The sequence below is a fragment of the Aethalodelphis obliquidens genome, unplaced genomic scaffold (genome assembly GCF_003676395.1).
Source record: "Aethalodelphis obliquidens isolate GAN/ISIS:26980383/991018 unplaced genomic scaffold, ASM367639v1 scaffold7, whole genome shotgun sequence".
NCBI lineage: Eukaryota > Metazoa > Chordata > Mammalia > Artiodactyla > Delphinidae > Aethalodelphis > Aethalodelphis obliquidens.
The window spans coordinates 43784791-43809398 of record NW_020837951.1 but is presented as its reverse complement, the minus strand read 5'-3'; the positions used below and the strand labels follow the sequence as shown (position 1 = coordinate 43809398).

General features: G+C 40.8%; 1 protein-coding gene across 3 annotated transcripts in view; it reads left to right on the top strand.

The window, feature by feature from the left end:
• PCSK5 (proprotein convertase subtilisin/kexin type 5) overlaps positions 1 to 24608 on the top strand; it is a 447761-nt gene that overhangs the window by 112589 nt on the left and 310564 nt on the right. For all 3 annotated transcript variants that reach the window (XM_027105664.1, XM_027105665.1, XM_027105666.1), the window contains exons 4-5: positions 7862 to 8005; positions 11833 to 11909. In XM_027105664.1, the coding sequence (XP_026961465.1) occupies positions 7862 to 8005; positions 11833 to 11909 (221 nt within the window). The remainder of the gene's footprint in view (positions 1 to 7861; positions 8006 to 11832; positions 11910 to 24608) is intronic.

Here is a 24608-nt window from a genome sequence, read left to right as displayed (position 1 = left end):
ATGACAATGAAAATACCACAACCCAAAACCTATGGGAGGCAGCAAAAGCAGTTCTAAGAGGGAAGTTTATAGCAATACAATCCTACCTCAAGAAACAAGAAAAATCTCAAATAAACAACCTAACCTTACACCTAAAGCAATTAGAGAAAGAAGAACAGAAAAACCCCAAAGTTAGCAGGAAAGAAATCATAAAGATCAGATCAGAAACAAGTAAAAAGAAATGAAGGAAACAATAGCAAAGATCAATAAAACTAAAAGCTGGTTCTTTGAGAAGATAACCAAAATTGGTAAACCATTAGCCAGACTCATCAAGAAAAAAGGGAGAAGACTCAAATCAATAGAATTAGAAATTTAAAAAGGAGAAGTAACAACTGACACTGCAGAAATACAAAGGATCATGAGATGTTACTACAAGCAACTATATGCCAATACAACAGACAACCTTGAAGAAATGGACAAATTCTTAGAAAAGCACAACCTTCCGAGACTGAACCAGGAAGAAGTAGAAAATATAAACAGACTAATCACAAGCACTGAAATTGTGACTGTGATTAAAAATCTTCCAACAGGGCTTCCCTGGTGGTGCAGTGGTTGACAGTCTGCCTGCCGATGCAGGGGACATGGGTTCGTGCCCCGGTCCGGGAAGATCCCACATGCCACAGAGCGGCTAGGCCCGTGAGCCTGTGCTCCGCAATGGGAGAGCCCACAACAGTGAGAGGCCCGTGTACCGCAAAAAAAAAAACTTCCAGCAAACAAAAGCCCAGGACCAGATGGCTTCACAGGCAAATTCTATCAAACATTTAGAGAAGAGCTAACACCTATCCTTCTCAAACTCTTCCAAAATATAGCAGAGGGAGGAACATTCCCAAACTCATGCTACGAGGCCACCATCACCCTGATACCAAAACCAGACAAAGATGTCACAAAGAAAGAAAGCTACAGGCCAACATCACTGATGAACAAAGATGCAAAAATCCTCAACAAAATACTAGCAAACAGAATCCAACAGCAGATTAAAAGGATCATACACCATGATCAAGTGGGGCTTATCCCAGGAATGCAAGGATTCTTCTAGGATTCTTCAATATATGCAAATCAATCAATGTGATAAACCAAATTAACAAACTGAAGGAGAAAAACCATATGATCGTCTCAATAGGTGCAGGAAAAGCTTTCGACAAAATTCAACACCCACTTATAATAAAAACCTTCCAGAAAGTAGGCATAGAGGGAACTTACCTCAACATAATAAAGGCCATATTTGACAAATCCATAGCCAACATCGTTCTCAATGGTGAAAAACTGAAACCATTTCCTCTAATATCAGGAACAAGACAAGGTTGTCCACTCTCACCACTGTTATTCAACATAGCTTTGGAAGTTTTAGCCACAGCAATCAGAGAAGAAAAAGAAGTAAAAGGAATCCGAATCAGAAAAGAAGTAGTAAAGCTGTCACTGTTTGCAGATGACATGATACTATACATAGAGAATCCTAAAGATGCTACCAGAAAACTACTAGAGCTAATAAACAAATCTGGTAAAGTAGCAGGATACAAAATTAATGCACAGAAATCTCTTGTATTCCTATACACTAATGATGAAAAATCTGAAAGAGAAACTAAGGAAACACTCCTATTTACCACTGCAACAAAACGAATAAAATACCTGGAATATACCTACTTAAGGAGTCAAAAGACCTGTATGCAGAAAACTATTAGACACTGATGAAAGAAATTAAAGATGATACAAACAGATGGAAAGATATACCATATTCTTGGATTGGAAGATTCAACACTGTGAAAATGACTATACTACCCAAAGCAATCTACATATTCAATGTAATCCCTATCAAATTACCAATGGCATTTTTCACAGAAGTAGAACAAAAATTTCACAATTTGTAATGGAAACTGAAACGATCCCGAATAGCCAAAGCGATCTTGAGAAAGAAAAACGGAGCTAGAGAAATCAGGCTCCCTGACTTCAGACTATACTACAAAGCTACAGTAATCAAGACAGTATGGTACTAGCACAAAACCAGAAATATAGATAAATGGAACATGATAGAAAGTCCAGCGATAAACCCACGCACATATGGTTACCTTATCTTTGATAAAGGAGGCAAGAATATAAAATGGAGAAAAACAGCCTCTTCCATAAGTGGTGCTGGGAAAACTGGACAGCTACATTTAAAAGAATGAAATTAGGGACTTCCTTGGTGGCACAGTGGTTAAGAATCCACCTGTCAGTGCAGAGGACATGGGTTCAAGCCCTCATCCAGGAAGATCCCACATGCTACGGAGCAACTAAGCCCTTGCGCCACAGCTACTGAGCCAGTGTGCCTAAGCCCGTGCTCCGCAACAAGAGAAGCCACCACGATGAGAAGCCCATGCACCGCAACAAAGTGTAGCCCCCACTCTCCACAACTAGAGAAAGCCTGCATGCATCAATGAACACCCAGCACAGCCAAAAGTAAATAAATAAATAAATGTATTTTTAAAAATGAATGAAATTAGAACACTCCCTAACACCATAGCCAAAAATAAACTCGAAATGGATTAAAGACCTAAATGTGAGGCAAGACACTATAAAACCCTTAGAGGAAAACATAGGCAGAACACTCTTATGACATAAATCACAGCAAGATCCTTTCTGGCCCACCTCCTAGAGAAATGGAAATAAAATCAAAAACAAACAAATGGGACCTAATGAAACTTAAAAGCTTTTGCACAGAAAAGGAAACCATAAACAAGACGAAAAGACAACCCTCAGAATGGGAGAAAATATTTGCAGATGAAGCAACTGACAAAGGATTAATCTCCAAAGTATACAAGCAGCTCATGCAGCTCAATATCAAGAAAACAAACAATCCAAAAATGGTTAGAATACCTAAGTAGGCATTCCTCCAAAGAAGATATACAGATTGCCAACAAACATATGAAAGGATGCTCAACATCACTAATCATTAGAGAAATGCAAATGAAAACTACAATGAGGTATCACCTTACAGCAGTCAGAGTGGCCATCATCAAAAAATCTACAAATGCTGGAGCGGGTGTGGAGAGAAGGGAGCCCTCTTGCACTGTTGGTGGGAATGTAAATTGATACAGCCACTGTGGAGAACAGTATGGTGGTTCCTTAAAAAAGTAAAAGTACAACTACCATACAACCCTGCAATCCCACTACTGGGCATATACCCTGAGAAAACCATAATTCAGAAAGAGTCATGTACCACCATGTACATTGCAGCTCTATTTACAATAGCCAGGACATGGAAGCAACCTAAGTGTCCATCTACAGATGAGTGGATAAAGATGTGGCACATACATACAATGGAATACCTCAGCCATGAAAAGCAATGAAATTGAGTTATTTGTAGTGAGTTGGATGAACCTAGAGACTGTCATACAGAGTGAAGTAAGTCAGAAAAAGAAATACCGCATGCTAACACATATGTATGGAATCTAAAACAAAACAAAAAAAGGTTCTGAAGAACGTAGGGGCAGGACAGGAATAAAGACGCAGACATAGAGAATGCACTTGAGGACCCGGGGAGGGGGAAGGGTAAGCTGGGACGAAGTGAGAGAGTGGCATGGACATATATACACTACCAAATGTAAAATAGATAGCTAGTGGGAAGCAGCTGCATAGCACAGGGAGATCAGTTCCATGCTTTGTGTCCAACTAGAGGGGTCTCATAGGGGAGGTGGAAGGGAGATGCAAGAGGGAGGAGATACGGGGATGTAGCTGTATATATAGCTGATTCACTTAGTTATACAGCAGCAACTAACACACCATTGTAAAGCAGTTATACTCCAATAAAGATGTTAAAAAAAAAGAGAAGTGTATATCTGTTAATCCCAAGCTCCTAATTTATCCCTGTCCTGCCTCCCCCCTTTAGTAACCATAAGTTTGTTTTCTATGTCTTTGAGTCTGTTTCTTAAAACAGATTTTTTGTGTATTTAATTCTGCTTTCTTATTAATGTTGTAGAGTCAGAGATGCAGTCTTATGAACCACTTTATCAATGGAAATGAGCAACAGATGTTTTCAATGTTAGCAGACTATTGGCAGCATATAAATTGGCAGTTCATTGGAGACCTTAAGAACCTGGAAAAGTTTAAAAATAATGACACTGAGGGTTCCGACCCACCCCCTAGTCTGAAGAAAATGGTGGTGAGAGCATAACAAAGGTGTTTATTTTGGGTATAAACTGTTCTTTCATTTAGCAAACATTGTGATATGTTTATAAAGACACAAGAGAAGTAGACACACCCGGAGTGGTTTATAAGCAAAAGAGCTCATAACCCTGGTATGGAAGAGGCCTTTTCTAGAACTCACAGGATAATCTCTCTAAAATTTCATTCCTGAAAAGAATAAAAGTTTTTATTGATAAGGAAATGAGAGACCTAGGTAGTAACCATTGTTTCTGTAGATATTTGCTATTTTGTGTCCTTTCTAAATAGGTTGTCATCTGTGCCTAGACCATTATTGAAATACAGGACATTATTCAGAGCTGAAGGTGCCTATATTTACTCTAAATATTTGTCTTACATATACAGTGCACGTATGTGGTTTTCATCAGCTTTAAATATGCCGGAAATTTCTGACTGGCCCCTTTTGTGAATACCAGCCTCGGGACTATATGGGGTAACACAATTCCAGAAACTAGTCTTAAGAGATCTGTGCCAGAGCAGGAATTAACATGGCAGGCTGAGGATGAGGAAATCATGGCTAATATGTGTTCCTTCTGCCTTTGGGTAATGCTGTAACATAGATTGCTGTCAAGTAAATAGAGCCCAGTTTAAAGAGCATTTTGATCAGGCAGTGAAGGAAATGACTAATTCCTTTTCATTTGGGCTGCATTGACTGGCGTCAGTATTTTCTGTAGTTTTTGCTCTTTGGTTGCCTTGAGCTTATGAAACAAGTCTGGACTACTTGAAATGGGTATTAAAAATCTAAAGATAGGGTCCTCGTTTAAGGGTCCACTGATCTTATTACTCATTTTCCAGAAACACCCCTGGCTCTGATCTTTTTTTTTTTCTTTGACGTTTTAGCTACCTGATATATTAGATTATCCAAATGAAAGTATCAATTGGATATTTCCCCTCCTTCCCCTTCTACCAATACCATGTTGGCAGATGGAAAGAAAAAAAGTGGTTCAAAAATATTTAATGGTGAAGTCAGATTCAACAGAAGCAGAGGTGGAAGAAAGAAACCTAACTGCTCCACTTTGAACACACATGTTTTCCATACACGGTGGGTTTTCTTCAACTTTCATAATTACAATTTCAGGCAGCATCCCTCCACTCCAGGACAGTTATCCATGTGTGGGTGACCCATTTCCTGTGCATTTCCTTCCTCCCACCCACCTCTTGGCCACATTAATGCTACTTTGTGTCACAAACGATACCACAGGTGGCCAGAGCAGGTTTTGAAAAAGAAAAAAATGAAATGGAAACCTGTGAGGGTTGCTTTGTGTTAAATTAAAATATTTGGTGAGGAGAGGCCCAAACTCCTGGCTAGAATGAGACTTCCGAAAAACATGGGCATTTTGTAAATCTACACTGTTTCTTTCATGATCTGTTAACCAAGCATTAGCTGGTTAGATATCTCTGACGAGGTTGGAAGAGCAAGCATTTGGCAGGTGTGAACTTGGATATAAAGTGGAGAATATGCCCTCCCTTCTGGTGTGTAATCAAATAAGCCAATATTGACTGAAATCCTAGATCAGACTTGGTTTAATGCATAATCTTCTAGAGGCTTACAAAGGAGACAGAATTCACACACAAGATTCAACACTCAACCACAGTTCAGCAGAATTCAGTAAGTTGGGGTTGGACTGTGTGAAACAGAATGTGTGTTGGGTGTGTGGTGTGTTGTGTGGTGTGTGTGTGTGTCTGTGTCTGTCTCTCTTCATTCCTAAGTTCAGGGAAGGGGAAGAGCTAGCCAAGTGGGAGGCAGTAGGTCCTGAGCTGTGCTCCAAAAACTGGGGAGAGAGGGGAGAGTGGAATTGGATCAGTGTAGTAATAGATGGTGGTGCAGGGCCTCAAGTGCCAGAAAGAAGTCAAGAAAGTGACAGAAAGTTACAAGTGTTCATAAAATATATAAGCCCCTATTTTCAATGAAATTGATATTATCTGTGATGAAAACTGGGTACACCATGTGTTAGAATGAATCCATAAAACTACTCAAGTGTGTTTATGATGTTCGACAGAGGTATTAGAGGTATCTGCCACTAGTTAGCATTTGATTTTGAGGGGTAAAGTTTGGAAAGAGGTGAGCTTCCATTTAGGTTGTACTTAAAATAAAAGTCAAGTCATGGCTGCAAAGCCTGGGATGACCTGACCTCTGTTGCCCATTCTGATCTGCTACCTTTTATGCCATTTTCCTGCTCATCCACTAAGCTTCAGCTAGACCCCATCTTCTTTCTCTTTCTTCAGTGCACAAATCTGTTTCTCACCTTATGGTCATTGCATTTGCTGTGTCCTCTACCACGACAAGGTCTGAGCTCTTGGGCAAGCCAGCTCTTTCTCATCAGTCATATCTCAACTCACAATTCACTTTCTCAGAAACTGGGATCTTTTCTGTCCATCCCCCCGCAGAGAGGTGTGTACTCAGACAGCTCAGCATTGACCGCCATATTACCCTCTTTAATTCCTTTAAGACATAAGGAGTGTTCTGAATCGTCTTCCTTGTTTTCTTTATCATCTGTGTTTCCCCTTTAGAGAGGTCATGAGGACAGGGACCTCATCTTCCATGTTCACTGCCATATACCCCAGCATGTAGTAAGTGCTCAATAAAGTATGTGTTAGATGAGTCAGTGGCAGTGGGGTCTCCATTATGCTTAGAGCATACAGATCTCATGTTCTCTTCCCCTCTTGAAGTGCTGAACTGTTACAAAGCAGGAGGGAGATAGTGAATGTTGTGGACCATTGTGTTGCCATGGCAGTAGGCTAAGGCACATCCCTTTTCCTTTGTTCCTCTGCCGAGCCTTAAGAACCTGGAAAACACCACTCAGAGGGATATTTCATAGAGATGGACTTTGAAGGGGTAATTGTGTGGGTTGGACGAATGCTAGTCAATTATATCGGGAAGAACTGCTGGTTTACTTTATTTATCGATGTGTTTGTAGGTTGTAGCCATTGTGGAATGAAATCACTACACCTAATGAGCTAAGATTCGATGCCTCTTCAGCCTGCCCTTCGAAGCCCTCACACACATTTTCCTGTGCCTGTCCCCTGTCTGGACCCTGCACTCTTCTCTCCCTTCTCAAAGTAGCACTGAATAAGTCTGTTGGCTCCCTACAAATTATGAGACAACACTCATTGTTAATTTGCTGAAAGAAGTTTGAAGAAACTGTTATCTTTTCTCATTAATGGGTTTCTCACAGCAGTGGCACACCTCTGGCTGGCACCGTACAGAAGCTGCCGAGGCTGTTTTTACAGCCAGGCTTTTCTAGGTGCCTGTTTAAGAAACGATAAGGTATATGTTCTTCAGTTATCTAGTTTGGGTTTATAAGTGAAATGCTACAGTGCCTTTTCATGTGTCATTAATACATGCTAACAATAAAATGGGTGCCCCCGTTATTCTGCTGTTGAGATATACTTTATTTGTCATGTTTTTCCGAAGGTGTTAGAACAGGGCAGAACTGGCAGGAGAGATTTCTGTCTTGCTTTCCTTCCCCACATCTCTCCTTCCTCCCTTCCCTTGTTGTCATGTTGGAGATCTGCGCTTCTACTTGAACAGACAGTCCACCAAATTCCTGTTAATTTAATGCATTGTCTTAAGAAGTAAGTGATTTTCCAGGCTCCTCACTATTTGGTAATCTGCAACGTCCAGTTCTCCCTCTTACACCTTTAGCACTGCAGTGACAACACACATCCCTGCCAGTCAGACATGAATATCGAAGGAGCCTGGAAGAGAGGCTACACGGGAAAGAACATCGTGGTCACCATCCTGGATGACGGCATTGAGAGGACCCATCCAGACCTGATGCAGAACTACGTGAGTATTTGCTGTGGTCAGAGCAGCTTCCCTCCTGGGAAACAATGGAACTCATGTTAGGATGCTCCACAAGGGGGAAAACCACTGAAAAATGCAGCCAGCGGGTACAGTAGGCTCTGCGTGTTGCTCCCATCTTATAAAGGATGCACTCTTGGAGGACAGGAAGCAGGAGGTAAGGCTATCCCGCTGTCCACTTTTGTGTGCCTTTGATGTTCTGATGACAAAATGCAGGTGATAAGGTAGCGGAAACCGGTTTCCAGCACCCTTCCCTTGTGCTACTGACAACATCCACTCTTCTCAGCAATTCATCCATGCAGCCAGATAGCACTCCTTGTTTCCTTTATGGAGAAAGCGTGCTTAGAACCCTTCTCAAGTTATTCTGCGAGTCTCTTTCTCTCTCTGCCTCTCCCTTTTTAAAGGGCAATAATGAAGAGCCTCCCAGAAGTCCTTAGGAATCAGTCAGTTCCCTTGCTTAAGAAAGGACTGAGATTCCAGGACTCAGAACATAAGGTGAGCCCAGGGTCACAGAGCAAGTGAAAGGGCTGAGACTCAGTACTTTCATTGAAAACCACAGTCTTGATACCCAGTGTCCACTGGACACTCGGGTCGGTTTCTGTCCCTGGGGTCCCCTTTACCACTGTGATATTTCCTGCCTGGAAATAGGTCCATGACCCCTCCCTCTTCTACTCTCCAAACGCCTCCTTTCCATCAGCTTCTCCTCCCTAAGTTTGGTTAAAAATACCATAATTATCTCCCAACATGCCATTCTCTGCTCAGATTTGTTTCTCGTGACACCTTGGTGTTCTCCCTGAAATATCTCTTTTGTTACCTAAGCGCCTGCAGGGACTCCCTCTTACCCGCAGATGCAGCTCTCTGATTTCTGTCAGGGCTCAGCAGACACTCCCGCTGGATCCCACTCACACCAGTGCCTTCTAAGCTCTTTTCTGTAGACGACTACTTCCACTAGAGCACTGGTTCATCACCACACACCCACTAGGACTTCAGTCACTTTGACCTATGTCCCTCTCTGTTCCTTCATAACTCCTTTTAATCCCCAAACTTTGGTTGTAAGAGTTTTCCTATATTGTATTTCATGTTGTTACTGAAAAAAATGTCAGAGTTGGTGGTCTTCTCTCAGCTTACAAGTTTCCTCTCACAGCCTTGAAAATACAAGCAGCTCTAAATCATAATGAAGCCAGGAGTCATACTGATCCTTAAGGAGGAAAGTCAGGGGCCGGGGTGGGAAGCTTTGCTTCGTGTTTACGGAAGGTGCCCACGGAAAACCCTAGCTATAACTGGGAGGACCACATCCCCTCAGATTTTTCTCTTCTCTATTCTATATTCATCATCATTAAGGGAGCAACGTCAGGAAGCCCAGCCCATCTCACGGTGCCCTGAGTTTGTGGAGAGTTCTGAGAGGGGCCTGGCCCATAGCTTCCTGTTGCACATTAACACGAAGGACTCACCATCCTCGCAGGCCTGCTGCCTTTCTCTCCTCTTTGCTCCCCGGTAACTGGTGGACACAGCAGTGGCCCATTGTCCTGGACTCACTCAGAATGGACATACTGTCCTCTTGAAGTCTGCTATTCCCCCCCCCCACCCCCCCGTCTGTCGCCCTCTCTCTCTCTCTCTCTCTCTCCAGCATGGGAAGACATGGTTTCCCTGCACTGTGGGAATGACTCCCTGTATCTCTGACCATCTCTCCTCTGGCTTCTTTCTCATCTGCCGCTTCATTTGCTCATGAAACCATTTAGGTAGTGATGGCCATATATGCTCTCCAGTGTTTATTTTTCATTTGCTCAGTCTCACTTATTGCATGACACTTACTTTCTCTTAGTTTTCCTTTTGGCCCTCAAACCTGAGAAGATTCTCTTTTTATCTTTGCAAATAAAATACTTCCAAGTCACTTCCTTGACACATCAGAAACTACCACTGGCTCACACAGCCACCCATATTTCTGACCTTACGAAGACCTTCACTCAGGACCACCCAATATCACCTTATACTTTTATCAACTTTAACTGCTTTGTCTCTCAGTATTCTACCCTGTTGCCCTTTTTGTTTCAAAAATTCAGCTAAGAAACTTCACAAATCAATTTTTACAATGAAATGTTGAAACAGTTTCTCCTAAATTAGATGATTTTCCCTAAGGTTGAAAAACAGAGAGAGAGAGAGAGAAAAGGAACTGCAAGTTCATTTAGTTCTCATTTGTACAAGACACTTGATTGGCTGCCCTTACCCTGCCTCCAAGCACACTCAGATAAACTTGTGTCTCTTCACAGAATGGAATTTTAGAGCTAAAAAGGAACTTCAGTTCAGCCTCCTCATTTGATAGGGTAGACACTGAGGCCTGAAGACTAAAGTGAGTTAGCCCAGGTCATATAAAGAACAGAACTGTGGCTGTCCACTTCCTAGCAAAGAAGTCTTTCTTATCGTATGCAATGCAGTTTTTACAGGGTGTTCCTTCTCCGCACTGCATAGAAATGCATTTGATTAAACACAAAGAGCCTTAACCTAAACGTGACTGCATTCTTTACCTTTTTCACTTTTTTCTCCCCAGAAAGAAAATTCTCCAGAATTCACCTGTGCGATTACCAGTACTGGTGCCCTTTTAATTCCCCTAATGTTAGAGCTGGTGAAGAGTAGAGAAAAGCACATTGGATGGGGTGGCTGGGTTCCAGTCTTAATGCCATAGGCAATTCGTTTCATGCCTTTGGCCAAGTCACGTAACCTGTCTCGGGCTTCTGTTTCCTTATAAGTGAAATTGCACGGTATTATCCTTCATGCTGTAATGACTGCTGAGGTGGGCTGCTTTGTATGTTCCTTTGTACGGGAAGCAGAGACTTATCACCTGTATATGTCACGTGTGTTTTGCTTACTCCCCCCAAACATTTCAGACTCCATGTACTTTCAGTTATTTTCAGAAACAAGAGACTTTGATAAAGACAGAAAACAAAGATAGCATTTACTTTCACTACAACTGATAACAGAAATAAATCATCATAAAGGCATCAGAAAATTCAAAACATCCTAAATTAGTTCTATCTATGGTGATATAAATTTAGATGATGGAACAATCCATTAATTTTGTTTTTTTTAGTAATTTGAAGATTTTTCACAATCATTTAAAAAAGCAAATAAATTCAGCTTTGGTTTCAGAGAAACTTCTGCTTCATTTTGAAACTTTGACATATAACAAAATTTTGATCATCATTTTGGTTGGGGCAAAAGACCATTTGGTGTTAGTACGAAGTCTTGAATTGTAGACCCTTTTATAGTAGATAAAACATCTGAAACCAGACAAATATTGCCTAATAGAGGTCCCGAGATACCTGATATGATAGATTTCTAATGATGATTTTTAATTGGCTTGCCAATTATTTGTGAATGATTTCTGTCTCCAAAAATCTTTGAATTGTGATAAGGAATTTGCACACTCAAGAGATGAAGTAAGGAATACAGAGAGAGTCGGCGAAGAATAAATCACTGCCTTCTAGGTGTTCTAGCAGTACTTCGCAGAGAAAGTGGTTGTCGAGGACATCTTCAAAGCACTGGGGTGAGGGGTCAGTGCTAGGTATGAGGGAAAAGTGCTGGCAGGAGTGGACTGGGCACATCTTTGGTCTGTAGAGAGTATTTCTTCACCTTCATGGGGAAAGATAGGACACTGATTATTACAGAAAAAGGCATCCTGACACCACTGGACCGTGAGTGTATTATTTACTCTAATTACTCTCTTGCAGAAATGTGTTTAAGGAGGCGTGAGCCTTCAGGTGCGTGGCTAATTAATGAACGTCTGTCTCCTTTCTCTCTCTCCTCTGTGACCATAGGATGCTCTGGCGAGTTGTGACGTGAATGGGAACGACTTAGACCCCATGCCTCGTTATGACGCGAGCAACGAGAACAAGTAAGGTCCAAGTGGGGGTACCTGGTATGTGGCTGGCTGGGGGCTTTGTTTTCTGCTCTTGCGGAGGGAAGTACTTTTTTGATCCCTGATTTGCTCCAAGATAAACAAGTGTCTTTCTGCTCAAGCTTCTGGATATAAAAAGGCGTGGTCCACATAGTAAGAATGGTTGCAGAGAGAACTCTGGGGAATGACTTGAGGGTGCGGTTGGGGAATATTGTTCCTCAGGTGTTCATTGGACTGTGACCCATTTGTTTAGGGATAGGGGTGCTAAAGGGAGAGGCAAAACAAAGTACCCCCCAAGAGGGTTACTTTATTCTGTTAAGTTCAACGCATTTGATTGAATGCTGTGCTTGAGGTCTCTGCCAGTGCTTTCTGATTTGCTTCTTTTTCTTTTCTACTTTGTAGTGATTGTGTTTTTTACTAATATACCTGAAATACCTATATGGTTTGCCACATATGGAACACATTACCTTTCTTATCCTCACAGTCAAGAGCCTTAGAAACCCATGTAACCACGTTTACACTTTCCAGTTAGTACAGTAGTTTTTTTGAAAGCAAATGAAATACACATCCATTTCTTGCTTACGATGATCCAGGTATTTTTAAAAGATTAGTAGGTGTTTCTAATCTCCAGATCACATTAACTTTTTTGCTTTTACTGCAGTTTCTCCAGGATAATGCTGTGATTTAGATACTATCATTTGAAGTTTTATTTACATGTTTTTGTTTGGAATCACAGAAGTTACAAAGAGAGGTGCTTTACCCATTTATTATGTACTATTTCTAGCCTGCATTTTTCTGTAGGGAAAAGTTTCTCAGCTGGTATTATTTAAGTAAGTCAGTAAGTTTAGATAAAACCAATGCGGCCTAGATAATTGTGACTGTACATGGGTTTTTCTTTTTTTTTTTTCCCCCTCTTCTTACCATTTACAAAGAAGCCTCAAAAAAGTTACTGTGAAAAATATGCTGTTTTTTAATATTAATGAGTCAATATTATAAATCAAATTCAGTGGTGAAAGCATTAATATACAAATTGATGTAGATAGAATTTTCCAGAACTTTCCAAACAAAAAGAGAAAGGGACCTAAAGTAAACTGGATCATTTTCTTTCAAGCCTGGTCATTACTGTCTAGATTACACTGTTTAAAGTTACGGTCAATTTCACACAAAGGGTTATAATTTGAGTCAATGTGAGCTAATTTATTTAACCTAATTTGCAAACTAGCATGAAACACTGAAGAAGAAACTTGAAGCTTCCATACTTAAAAGGTCACCGATAAATTTCACTCTCCAGTCCATTCTACTCTAGTGTGACACATATACTCCTAAAAATACTTGCACTCTGCAAAGTCTAAAACCATAGAGTAATAGGAAAAGCTTAGAAGCTTCATCAATGACACACAGAAAAATGATAGGGACCTATTAAAACTTATTCATGTTAACACTTTATTCATGTTAAGTGGTTAAGAAATTTATAAAACTATAATAAATGTGGCACTTAATCATTTTTTTAATTTTTTAAATTTAAAAAAATCCTTCTTTAAATTATCTTTTTTTTGAATTCAGCCCTTAGCTGTGAAGGAAAAAAAAGGTTCAGACAGGTCAAGTGGATAAGGGTTAAACAGGTAGTAAGCGATGAAGAAGTTAGGAAACAAAGAATCAAACTCAAGTGGTTTGTTTATAAACTCTTGTTCTGCATATTATACACAAGGCCAGACCCTTATGGTAATGAAAAGGAAAATGGTCCAAGTATCTGTCATTTAAATGAGTTGTAACTAGAGATAATTGGTTTCAATAACAGTAAATTTGAGAGGAAGAAAGGCTGAATTATTGACCAAAATATTTGGAGAATACAGAGCGCTGAGCTGACCTTTCACATCCTGTCATAAAGAAGGCTCGAGACTGCGTGCCAGTCTGATCCTTCAAAATAGTAAAGATATGATTCATAGCGAGGCTGGGTTCAAAGTCCGTTTCCATCAATTTTATGCTTAATCTGTGTCTTATCATCATGAAATTAAATTCTAACTAGTATGTTTATAATACAATTCTCTTGTGACACTGACTTCTTAAGTTGCACTGTTCTTTTTAAATTTTTTATACAGTTTATAAAGGTTACACTCCACTTACAGTTTTTACAGAATATTGGCGATATTCCCCGTGTTCTACAATACATCCTTGTAGCCTATCTTACACCCAATAGTTTGTATCTCCCACTCCCTGACACCTGTACTGCCCCTCCTGGCACTTCATCTTGAATAAGACCTGAAATTTGCTTATGGAAGTGTGTACCCATTGCATGGGTACTTCTACTTCTACTCACATGCCTGCCACTCTGTGTGCAAGAAAAAAAAGAGGAAGAAAAAAGAGATAAAGGTGAAAACTTTGAAGAAGAACAGAGAGTAGAGAGGAAAATAACAAAATAGGCTGGGAGGAAGGGGGAAAATAAGCAGAGTGGAGGCTACCCTCCAGGATGGTTTTTGGAAGCATGGCAGCTTGCAAGTTATTCTGAAGTGGAAGGAGGGTTATCTGAGGTCAAAGAGGAAGTAACAGCACCAGATGTAGACACATGTGGACCATTGTGCTCCTAAGGTGTGCAGCTCTGTGTGTTTCGTGCATTCCTACAGTGCTCAGTGCAACTAGGTCTGTTTTCTACAGTCACCTAGAGTTTCTGGGACAAAATTGTGCATAAACAAATGCAAATTTCACATTATACTCAAATGACTCTCTAATATATCAATGTTATTGGAAGAAATGTGTGTTTTCAAGGCAAGCATGATAGTAGAACTGATTGTACCATATCTGTTGGCTAAAGTTATCCCATCAACATTTGTGTGTATAGAGAAAAGATAAACAGGAAAGCTGGAGGAAAGTCGAGATCAAGTTAACACCCACAGTATCCTTGTACAGGGTATGAAGGGACAAGAGGGGCTGTAGGTGGAAACTGAAAATGTATTGTGCCCTGTAGCCAGTTCTGTCTGAATCTACATGTGGTGACTTCTGCATCGAAACTCAGTGGTAATGGTGACTGTTCTCCAAGGGCCTATCTGTCCTGTGAGTGACAGTGCTAACTGCAAAGGCTGCTGTGTGTGAAGACAGTTCTTTGAGTGTTCGCTTTGATGGCTTTTTACAGGCTGCCTTTTAAAAACTGTATCCTTTGTGAAGATTCCTTTCCAACTTGGCAGCTCCCCAAGACTTTTGTTCGGGAAGAGTCACTACCATCCCGCTTCCTCTGGGGTATTCTAGTGTGTCCTGCTTTGACTCATTCTAAGTACTGTTCATGGTTCATTGAGTGCAGTGTGGGTTTGAGTGTTGGAGGACACAGGCATTGTTCTGGATGTGTGCTTAGTTTGTAGCCTTGACAGTGAAATGGGGCATTTTCAGAGGGGCAACACCACCACTCCAACCTCTGTTTTATGAAAATCAGCAGTCACCTGGGTCATCACATGTCCCTTTATCTCCTATCAGTGCTGCTGCCCAATTTTTTCTTGGCCAACCACAAGCATGTCTTCAGACATTTAGGGTTAAAATATCCTCTCTGCTCATTAGACCATAATTATAAATATGATTGATGGATGTGTCTTTACGTGTGGATCCACAGATAGTTAATTCTGTTTCAATAGAAGTCATTTGGCATCAGGAAATAAAGAGTGGTTTGTAGTTTAAGAGAGTTGACTTTTATCCTTGGTTCACCTTAATAGCTTTTTGGTCTTTAGGCCTAACTGTTCTGAGCTTTAGTATTTTTAAAAATATCTAAAATGAGCATAATAATACTTGCAAAGATTAGCAATAAAATATGTAAAACACCAAGCGTAGGGCTGACTATCTAATAGGCACTAGGTAATTATAGCTGTTATTATAATTATGTGTTCAATTCCTATATCCAGTTCTCGAAAAATAATCAGTTAAAAATTACAATTATCTCGAAATATGTGCCTATGAACATTTCACATTTCAATTAAGACTTGGAAGGCTTTGTTTATTTCCAAGGTTAGAGGTTTAGATATGTTTTCTGCTTCTTCAGGGGCTGGGAACTGTGGCTCATTTGGTCTACAGTAAATCTGCTTTTCTTTAATTCCAATACTCTGTCTCCCTTTAGTGGACCATGAGTCCTTGAATTTGAAGTGAGTTAGTGAGGGGGAGGAATTTCTAAACATTGCCTGAATGAAAAAGTTGAGGCATATGCTGTGCAAGTACCTCCTCATTGTACAGTCTGACCAGTAGGCTTCAGAGCATATTGGAATTATTTACACCTGGGTGCGTTTGGTCATTCATTCAGCAGGTACTCATTAAGATGCTACTTTTGTGAATGGCTCTGTGCTAAATGCTTGGGGGATACAATGATGCAATAATATAGGCTACTAACTAATAGGTTGAATTAGGAGACGACTTAGTAAGAAGCCGTAACCTGAAGGGTTTTGGGTCCTATAGTTGGCTCTTCCTAACCATAGACGTGGAACCTAAGGATACGGAGGGTTAACTGAACTGTGTCATTTTGTTTAAGGGACCTGAGCTTCCACGGAGTTTGGTATCTGCAGGGGGGGCCTGGAACCAATGTCCCGTGGATACTGAGGGATGACTCTACTAAGAGACAATGCACCCTCAAAACTTTATGCAGATCACATCTCTCAGACTTACCTGATTACATTTCTAGCACTAAAGCTTTGGGGTGAAGAAAATCACCTCTGAAGTAAAAAAGTTATAAAAATCCTTCTCTTATCGCTTTTTCAAGTCCCCAGATGGTGGTGTGTCAAACCTAAATAACAGATGCTAAAGAAATAGCATTATTAGGGGAGACCATAAAACCTGCTCTCCCATTCCGCTCTGCCTCCATTCGTATTAACTTGTAGAATGAAGCTGACTGCATTATTCTAGGCTTAAAATAGAAAACGCCTCCCTATAAATGAAAGTCTCCTGGCATTTCATACTACTGCTCCCATTTCTGATAAATGAATTATTGATGTCTGAGTTAGAGTTTTCCTTCCCTAGGTTGCTCCTTTTTAAATATTCCCTGTGCTTGAGTCATAGCAACATATTTAGTGGGAGATGAGAGCACACTGTGTATCTTGAATGTGTGATATGTGGGCCCAGAATCTAATTCCCTTTCAAAACAAACCAACCTCTAGGTTAAAGACTCATTTCCAAAAGGAATGGATTTTTCATTTTTGTTGCTTTTCTCTGTTTCCCTGAAGATTTAACCAGGGTGGATGGAAATACACTTCTGCTCGTCTTTAGTGTCCTTTTCACACATCATTTCTGGTTTTTATTTGTTTGTTTGTTTGTTTTGCGGTACGCGGGCCTCTCACTGTTGTGGCCTCTCCCGCTGCGGAGCACAGGCTCCGGATGCGCAGGCTCAGCGGCCATGGCTCACGGGCCCAGCCGCTCCGCGGCATGTGGGATCCTCCCCGACCGGGGCACGAACCCGTGTCCCGTGCATCGGCAGGCGGACTCTCAACCACTGCACCACCTCATTTCTGGTTTTTAGAATGTCGCCATGTTGTGTGGCCTTTTCTTTCTCATGTCTGCGGATGAGAACTGTTGTCAGGAAATAGCGTTGCAAAGCCAAGCCGATAAATGTAGGCAGTGTCGTCTACCTATACAGGAATTATTTTAACTCAATACTAGAGAGAAAACAACACTTTAAATCTACTACCTTAACAGATGGAAGCACTATTTCTTCATACCCAGCATTCAGCCAAACATGTTCAGATAAAACTATCCTATAGCTAGGTAGCTCAGACAAAACCTACCAAAAAGAAGTGAGGCCATTTTCAGAGGCTGATTTGTTTTTTCCACATATTTTTGAAAATTTTCCCCTAATCCTTTTGCAAAATAACACTACAATGTACTATATAGTAGTTACTTGATCAATGATTAGCACGTGAATTTATATAATGCTGACTACAAATGTATGTACCAGAGGCCAAATGTGTACAAAAGAGACAGTTGTGAAAAATATCCGATCCTTTTCATATACAGCTATAGATTTTATGTCCATGAAAGAACCTGCAACAAATATTGTAGAAAACTTGTCTCTATCCCATAGATTCATAATGTAATATGTTGAGATAAGTAACATTTTGGACTATCTTCTAGGTTCTGGGAAGTGGTCTTCGTCTGGGGCCTCTCAGAAAGTTGAGTAACAATAGGAAATGGCTTCTCTCGGACCAGAAGCCAGCCAGCCCGTCCCTTCCCTCACCAGCTGGTAGTCACAAGTCCTGACCATCCTCACCATTTAAATCTTTCTCTTTAATAACTCTCCAGAGACTCCCCCATTCCATCCATCCACACTAGCCTTCTGTTAGTCTAATCCCCTTCTCTCACCTTCCTCCTTGGAAAATCTCCTAGATGGTTTCCCTGTCTCCAGTCTCAACCCCATCCTGCTGCCCAAGTGATATTTTAGAACCAAAATAAGAATATTAAAATCTTGTAATATCTTGAAATTTTGTTAAAATGCAAAACCCTTCATGACCCCACTCTTCCCTCAAGTCTGCTCTGCTCTCTGTCCACCACTTCCCCCCACTTTATTTATCTACCCTGCAGGACTTGCGGGGTTCCCCAAAGGTGCCACACTTGTTCAACCTTCCACCATCTGCACCTGCATAATTCCTTCTTTCTCTGCCACTCATGTCACTTCCCCTGTGACGCCTTCTCTCACCTCCTGCATCCGAGTTGGATGCCCTCCAGTGAGTTTTCACAGCATCTGCGAACTTACTTCTTTTATAAAAACCTTCACCATTAGGGGCTTCCCTGGTGGCGCAGTGGTTGAGAGCCCACCTGCCGATGCAGGGGACATGGGTTCATTTCCCGGTCCGGGAGGATCCCACATGCCACGGAGCAGCTAGGCCCGTGAGCCATGGCCACTGAGCCTGCGCATCCGGAGCCTGTGCTCCGCAACGGGAGAGGCCACAACAGTGAGAGGCCCGCGTACCTAAAAAAAAAAAAAAAAAAAAAAGTTCGCTATTGTAAATGGGGTTACATATACCAAGATAGGGAATAGAGAGGCAAGGAAAGATGCTGAGAAGATGTTTTCCAGTTTAGTTTGGGTTATGAAGTGTCTGTTCAGTCATACAAAAGTTACAAGAGTATCTACCTTGCCTGGCTTGTCTAGATGAATTAGCGAAATGTGTCCCAAAGTAGTAACTATTAAATGGTGTTATAATGGACCTTGTGCTGGATCGCTTTATTTTTTTACCCTCTACCCTGCTCTGTACCCCAGAAAGCTGACCTCTGAGGACTGCATTAAGGGACTCCCTTGCCCTCTGGCTTCCCATTGGGTTCGGCCAATGGAACACCCAAGCAGGACATCAGTGGGATGCAGAAGGGTAAAGAAAAGGTATTTGTTCTCTGTTCCCTCCTTGCTGAGCCACTGGGGGGTAGCTGCATCCCAAAAGATCATAACTCCCCTTAGGTGGCCCTAAGGCTGACCTCCTAAGGATTGCCATTTGTGGATTCAATGACCACTTCCTCCCCAGGGCTTCTTAGACCCAAGGGCTTCCCAGTGTTGCTTGTCCAGAATGCTGCATTCTTCCTTGCATCTTCCAGGCATCTTTCCTTGCCTCTCTATTCCCTATCTTGGTACACATGACCCCATTTACAATAGCGAAGGTTTTTTTTAAAGAAGGAAGTTCGCAGATGCTGTGAAAACTCAATGGAGGACATCCAACTCGGGAGAGAAGGCTTCACAGGGGAAGTGACATGAGTGGCAGAGAAAGAAGGAATTATGCAGGTGCAGACGGTGGAAGGTTGAACAAGTGTGGCACCTTTTGAGGAATCCTGCAAGTCCTGCAGGGTTCCCCAAATCCTGTCTGCTTCTCTATGTAAGTCCCTTGAATACATTTTTTAATACTAAGATATAAGTCTCTGGAATAAGTTTTTATACCCAGTATAAAAGAGCACAGACACATCTAAGAAAGAAAATAACTATGTCCATAGGAGTTGTCTTCATGGCTGTTTATTTATTATTTAATGAGAGCTGAGTAAATTCAGAAAATGGTTATCTAACCTCAAATTCCTATATACCTGACACCTGAAGTGTAAGTATTTATTTTTATAAAATACTGTATTAATTATTCCAGGGCTCATAATCATGATAATGCAACCTTCAAACCCTTTGTTGTTTCCTTTGTCAGTTTCAATGTGTTCTCCTCAAGGATTTGGGGACATAATCTCTTGGGGCTCACTGTACGAGTTTTGATAAAGGGTCTGATGCTATAGGTTACAGTAAGGTTTGGGTTTAATTTGTGCTAACCCACTGCACTATTGACATGAATAATTGATCGTTGCTTCAATTTAAATTTCTTATTTAAAGAACAAACTCACGAATTCCTGAGGTCTCTAAATTGCAGATGGAAATTGCAGTAAGGGAAAGAGATAAGTATCCTTTTTAAATATGGATTAAGCATTTGAGCGGGGTTCCAGACAGGTATACTTATTTATCTTTCTCTTTTCATCTTCTCCTCTAACTTCCACCTTGGATCCTTCTATTTTCTCATGTTTCCTTATATCCAGAAATATGTAAAATCGAAAGCACGAAGACCTTGAGAGGTCAATGCTACCAGTGTGTTATTTATATTATTACAGAGCAGTAGAGGAGGCATCCAGGACCTTTCAAATGTGGTCACCCAGTGTCCACAGGCTGAACAGGAAGGCAGACTGAGGAGAGAAGAACGCTTGTTTTGTTTATCTCACTTGTTGTATAGGTACCAGAAGAACATGCTGAAAATATAATTAAACTGCAAAGTGGTTGATGGTTCATTTCAGTATTAAGATATTATTTAGATATTGGTTGCCTTCCTATTCAAATCAAATGCCCTCTAAGATAAAGGACTGAAGTTAGAATTTTGTTTTTACAAGCTAAAGGAGATGTTATAGTTTTTACGTTTTAGCAGTACAGTTAATTACAATAGAAGTCTGTTGTTCCAGTGTACTTAAGTATGTGTGTGGATAACATCTGCGGTAGCTGTGCATTTCAATTATAATCCTTAATAAAAGATGGAAAGGTAGAAAGTATCTCTTAGATCAGGACATATTTGCTTAGTTCTTATCTCATAAAATAGGTCACCAAAGAAGGCAAGGTGATAGAGGAAAAAAATGTCCTGATTTTGGGTGAGACCTGGGTGCCAGTCCCAGCCTTGCTGTTCATTATATCTGTGGCCTTGGAGAAGCATTCTTATCTATGTCTCCTCCTGCCACATCAGTATCTCGATGACCCTGTTTGACTTAAACAACCAAAAAATCCATAAGTCTATGGGGTTGCTACTTGGCTGCATTTGAATGCAGTGTAAGCAGCTGCTAATACAGTGAGCACGTCAGTATGTTGTCTCATTTACCGCTCACGACAACACACAGTTGGAGAGCGAATCTGGAGGGGTGAAGTAAAGTGGCTAATGTCACCACGTGGCAGACGCACCATTTGAGCTCATTTGTTCTCACGCCATCTGTTCACCTACATAGTTAATTAACCTGTGGTCAAGTAGATGAGAAATCAATTCCTGTGTTGAGCACATGCTTCAGTAAGTTTACTACCTGGGAAGAACTGCATTTACCAGAATGCCTTACTGCTGTATTCAGTAAATACCCAGCAGCCTGGCTTTACCAAGTGCTGGTGCTCTGAGCCCTGTTTCTCCAGAGAGAGGGGATTGGTCCACAAAGGTTGTCAACACCTTATGTACACGTAACTTTGGCCAAGTAACAAAAATCCTTTATTACAGAAAATAATTGTACAGCTCTGGCTTCACAGTGGTATTTGTTCTATGGAAATCAATGAAGACCACCCAAATGACACTCTGGGCTAATTATTCGGAGTTTGCTATAGCAAGGGAGTCAGCTATTGTCACTTTAAGAGACTCAAAGGCAGGCACGTGGCCCAGAAAGCTTTATAGTGTTAAAAAAATAGGAAGACTTCAGGTATGGTCTGATCAGAGGGTGCCATGTGGAAACTGGAGCTTGGGGCTCTGTCCTTAAACAATTCTACTAGTATATATTAACAGTGTTAAAAAAAATTTGAATGAGTATCAGCTGGTCATCATGTTAATGCAGATAAATGTTTTGGTAAACTCTGTAAAATTGCCACAGGTATGGATGTTGCTAATCTTATTAAGGGTGATAAAGAGTAATAAGATGAAGTTTTAGTCTGATCCTCAGACGGCAGGTAGTGAATTTTCTCTCTATGGAGATATGGACTGTTTGAAGTTGGAGTCACATAACCTAAGAGACACTGTCCCAATGTTTTTACACTTACATGACAGCCCTTGAGAGTGCTCTGGAAATGTGGGCTGGGAAAGGAAGAATCTCTATAGGAGGAAGAAACTGAGACCCAGGAGAGCCTGTGGGAATCAGAAACCTTTTCCTGCCCTCAGACGGGTGTAGAGTCTTGAAGATGTGTCCTGCTTTGGGAAATTGTCTTGCCTATAGAACACCTAAAATAACTTGAAGGAATTGGGAGCATTTGACTGCTGGTGATTTTGCAGCGGATTTCCCTGGATCCCTGCTTGCTCTGCCTCATGTTCTCGTCACAAGATGCCATCTCACGAATTTTAGAAAAGACTGACCTTTGCTAGAAGAGTTTACCTCTTCCTATTTTTAGAGATCCTTACACCATCTGCATATAATTTACGTATGCTAGTAGATGCATTTGAATTTGCATGAATTGCAGATAAAGTACCTGTGGTGACATCCTGGGCTGAGAGTAGCTGACTGCTACAGATTTTGTATGACCTTTTTGCTCTTGGTTGGTCATCCCTTTCTGAGATTCATTCTCACTGGATCACACCCCCTCCGACACCTGTCTGGGTTGCCGAATATAGACTCTTATATTCTCCACAACCCTCCAGCAGCCCCCTCCCACCCCTGTATCACAAATCTCTCTCTTTTTCCACTGTCCTGATACCTTGATCTTCCCATAGGCTCTAGTATTTTGTTGCCATCGTGCAGAGAAAGAAGAACACATTTGTCGCCAATAATCACCTGGTCTTGGCACCAGTGTATATAGTTTGTACTGGGTGATCTGACTAGAACTTGAATGGTTCAGCAGCTTTAACTGTGACTTGTGTTGTTAATTTGATTGGCTATCTGACTCTTTCATAGAATTTATTTCCTTCCTAAATGAATGGCAGATCCCTTTAATGCTTTTCAGAGGAAAGAGAAAGATTTGAAACAAAAACACTTGTTTTCTTCTCTCTCTTATCCGCCCATCTCACGCAACACATAAGAAGTATTGTGGGAGGCTGGGTAATGGAGCATCTGAGAAAGAGCTGGGGTTTGAAATGAAAAAGATCAAAGAATTAGAGGACTGGATTTGGTTGAAATTTAATTCAAATGGAGGCAAAAGGGGTCAAGGGTCCCCACATCTCAGAAGCCACTCCATTAACAACCATGCATTTGCCTCATCATCCAGTTTGATGCAACCATTTATGGGACAGTAGAGGCCCCAGTTATTGTGACTATAGTTTTCCCCAATAGAGAGATGCCATAGCAACTGTGGCTTAATTTTCGATTGGTTGAATTTGTGTCAAATTGTTCAGCCTCTACAGGGAGTAATACTAGTGGCGTTATAATGGTGGAACCACATTCTACAACATGGAAGTATGGGAACAAGACCTATTTTGCTGGTGTACTTGTAGGAGTGTTCATTCATATTTGTTGAAATCTTTGTAGCTCAAATGCAAATATAAGCAGTTATTCAGGTATGCCATTGCAAATTATATGGAGATTCCTTTTTCCAGATTTTATGATCATACGTGCTATTTTTCTATCAATTGATTCCATTTATCATCATCCAGTTTTATCATATGAGCTTCTGTTAAAATCCACATTGTAAAACTTATTTCAACTATAAGGTATACTATCTCCATTTAATTCATCTTGGTTGAAACAAAATGCACACAATTCATATCTGTTACGTTTTTCCTTGTCTCTTGTCAGGGAGATGTTGTTTTCACTTATGCTCAGAAAGTCAACTTTGTTAACAGTGGTACTCATCTTAAATTCACGTGTTTTTTACTAAGATGTATAGGTTTCTGAAATCTATATGAATATAATACACATAGATTTCCCACACGTGTATTTGGAGTAAACCAGGACATTGTGAATGGGGGACGGAGGCCCAAGTAACTATTAGATAAGTTGTTTAATAAAATTGAATGATCCTTTTCTAAACTGAGAGGATGTTTTGACCCATACCAAGCATAACTGTGCTGATACAGCGACCAACACTACATGTTGTTCATACTTGAAAAGTCATGGCTATGTCATCCAATGTACATGAGCTGCTTATGTGGTTTTCCTGTGAGCAGTTCTATAGCCTTGAGGAGCTTGGTACATAATTTGGGCGGGAGAGCGGAGAACAACTTTGTCCCCCAAAGAAACCCTGGCTACTTTTGCCTTGGGCTATAAACTCAGCAAAGTTTAAATACAGTTCAGCAGGGTCAGTATATGTTTTCCATGAGAGATGAGAAAAAAGAGCAGGTTTTCTGGTTCCCTCGACTGGCATTAGTCCTTTCAAGCCATCTCAGATTTCACCTTCTCAAATACAGAGGAGCCATCTACCAAGGATAATAATTTATTTAGAACTTCACAGTTCACAAAGCATTTTTACATGTATTCTTTTGACTTATAGAAATTCGTATCAGATAGGTAGTAGGTAGTTGTTTTGGTCCCCCAGTGTCTGCATTCTTTTTTTTTTTTTTTTTTTTTTTTTTT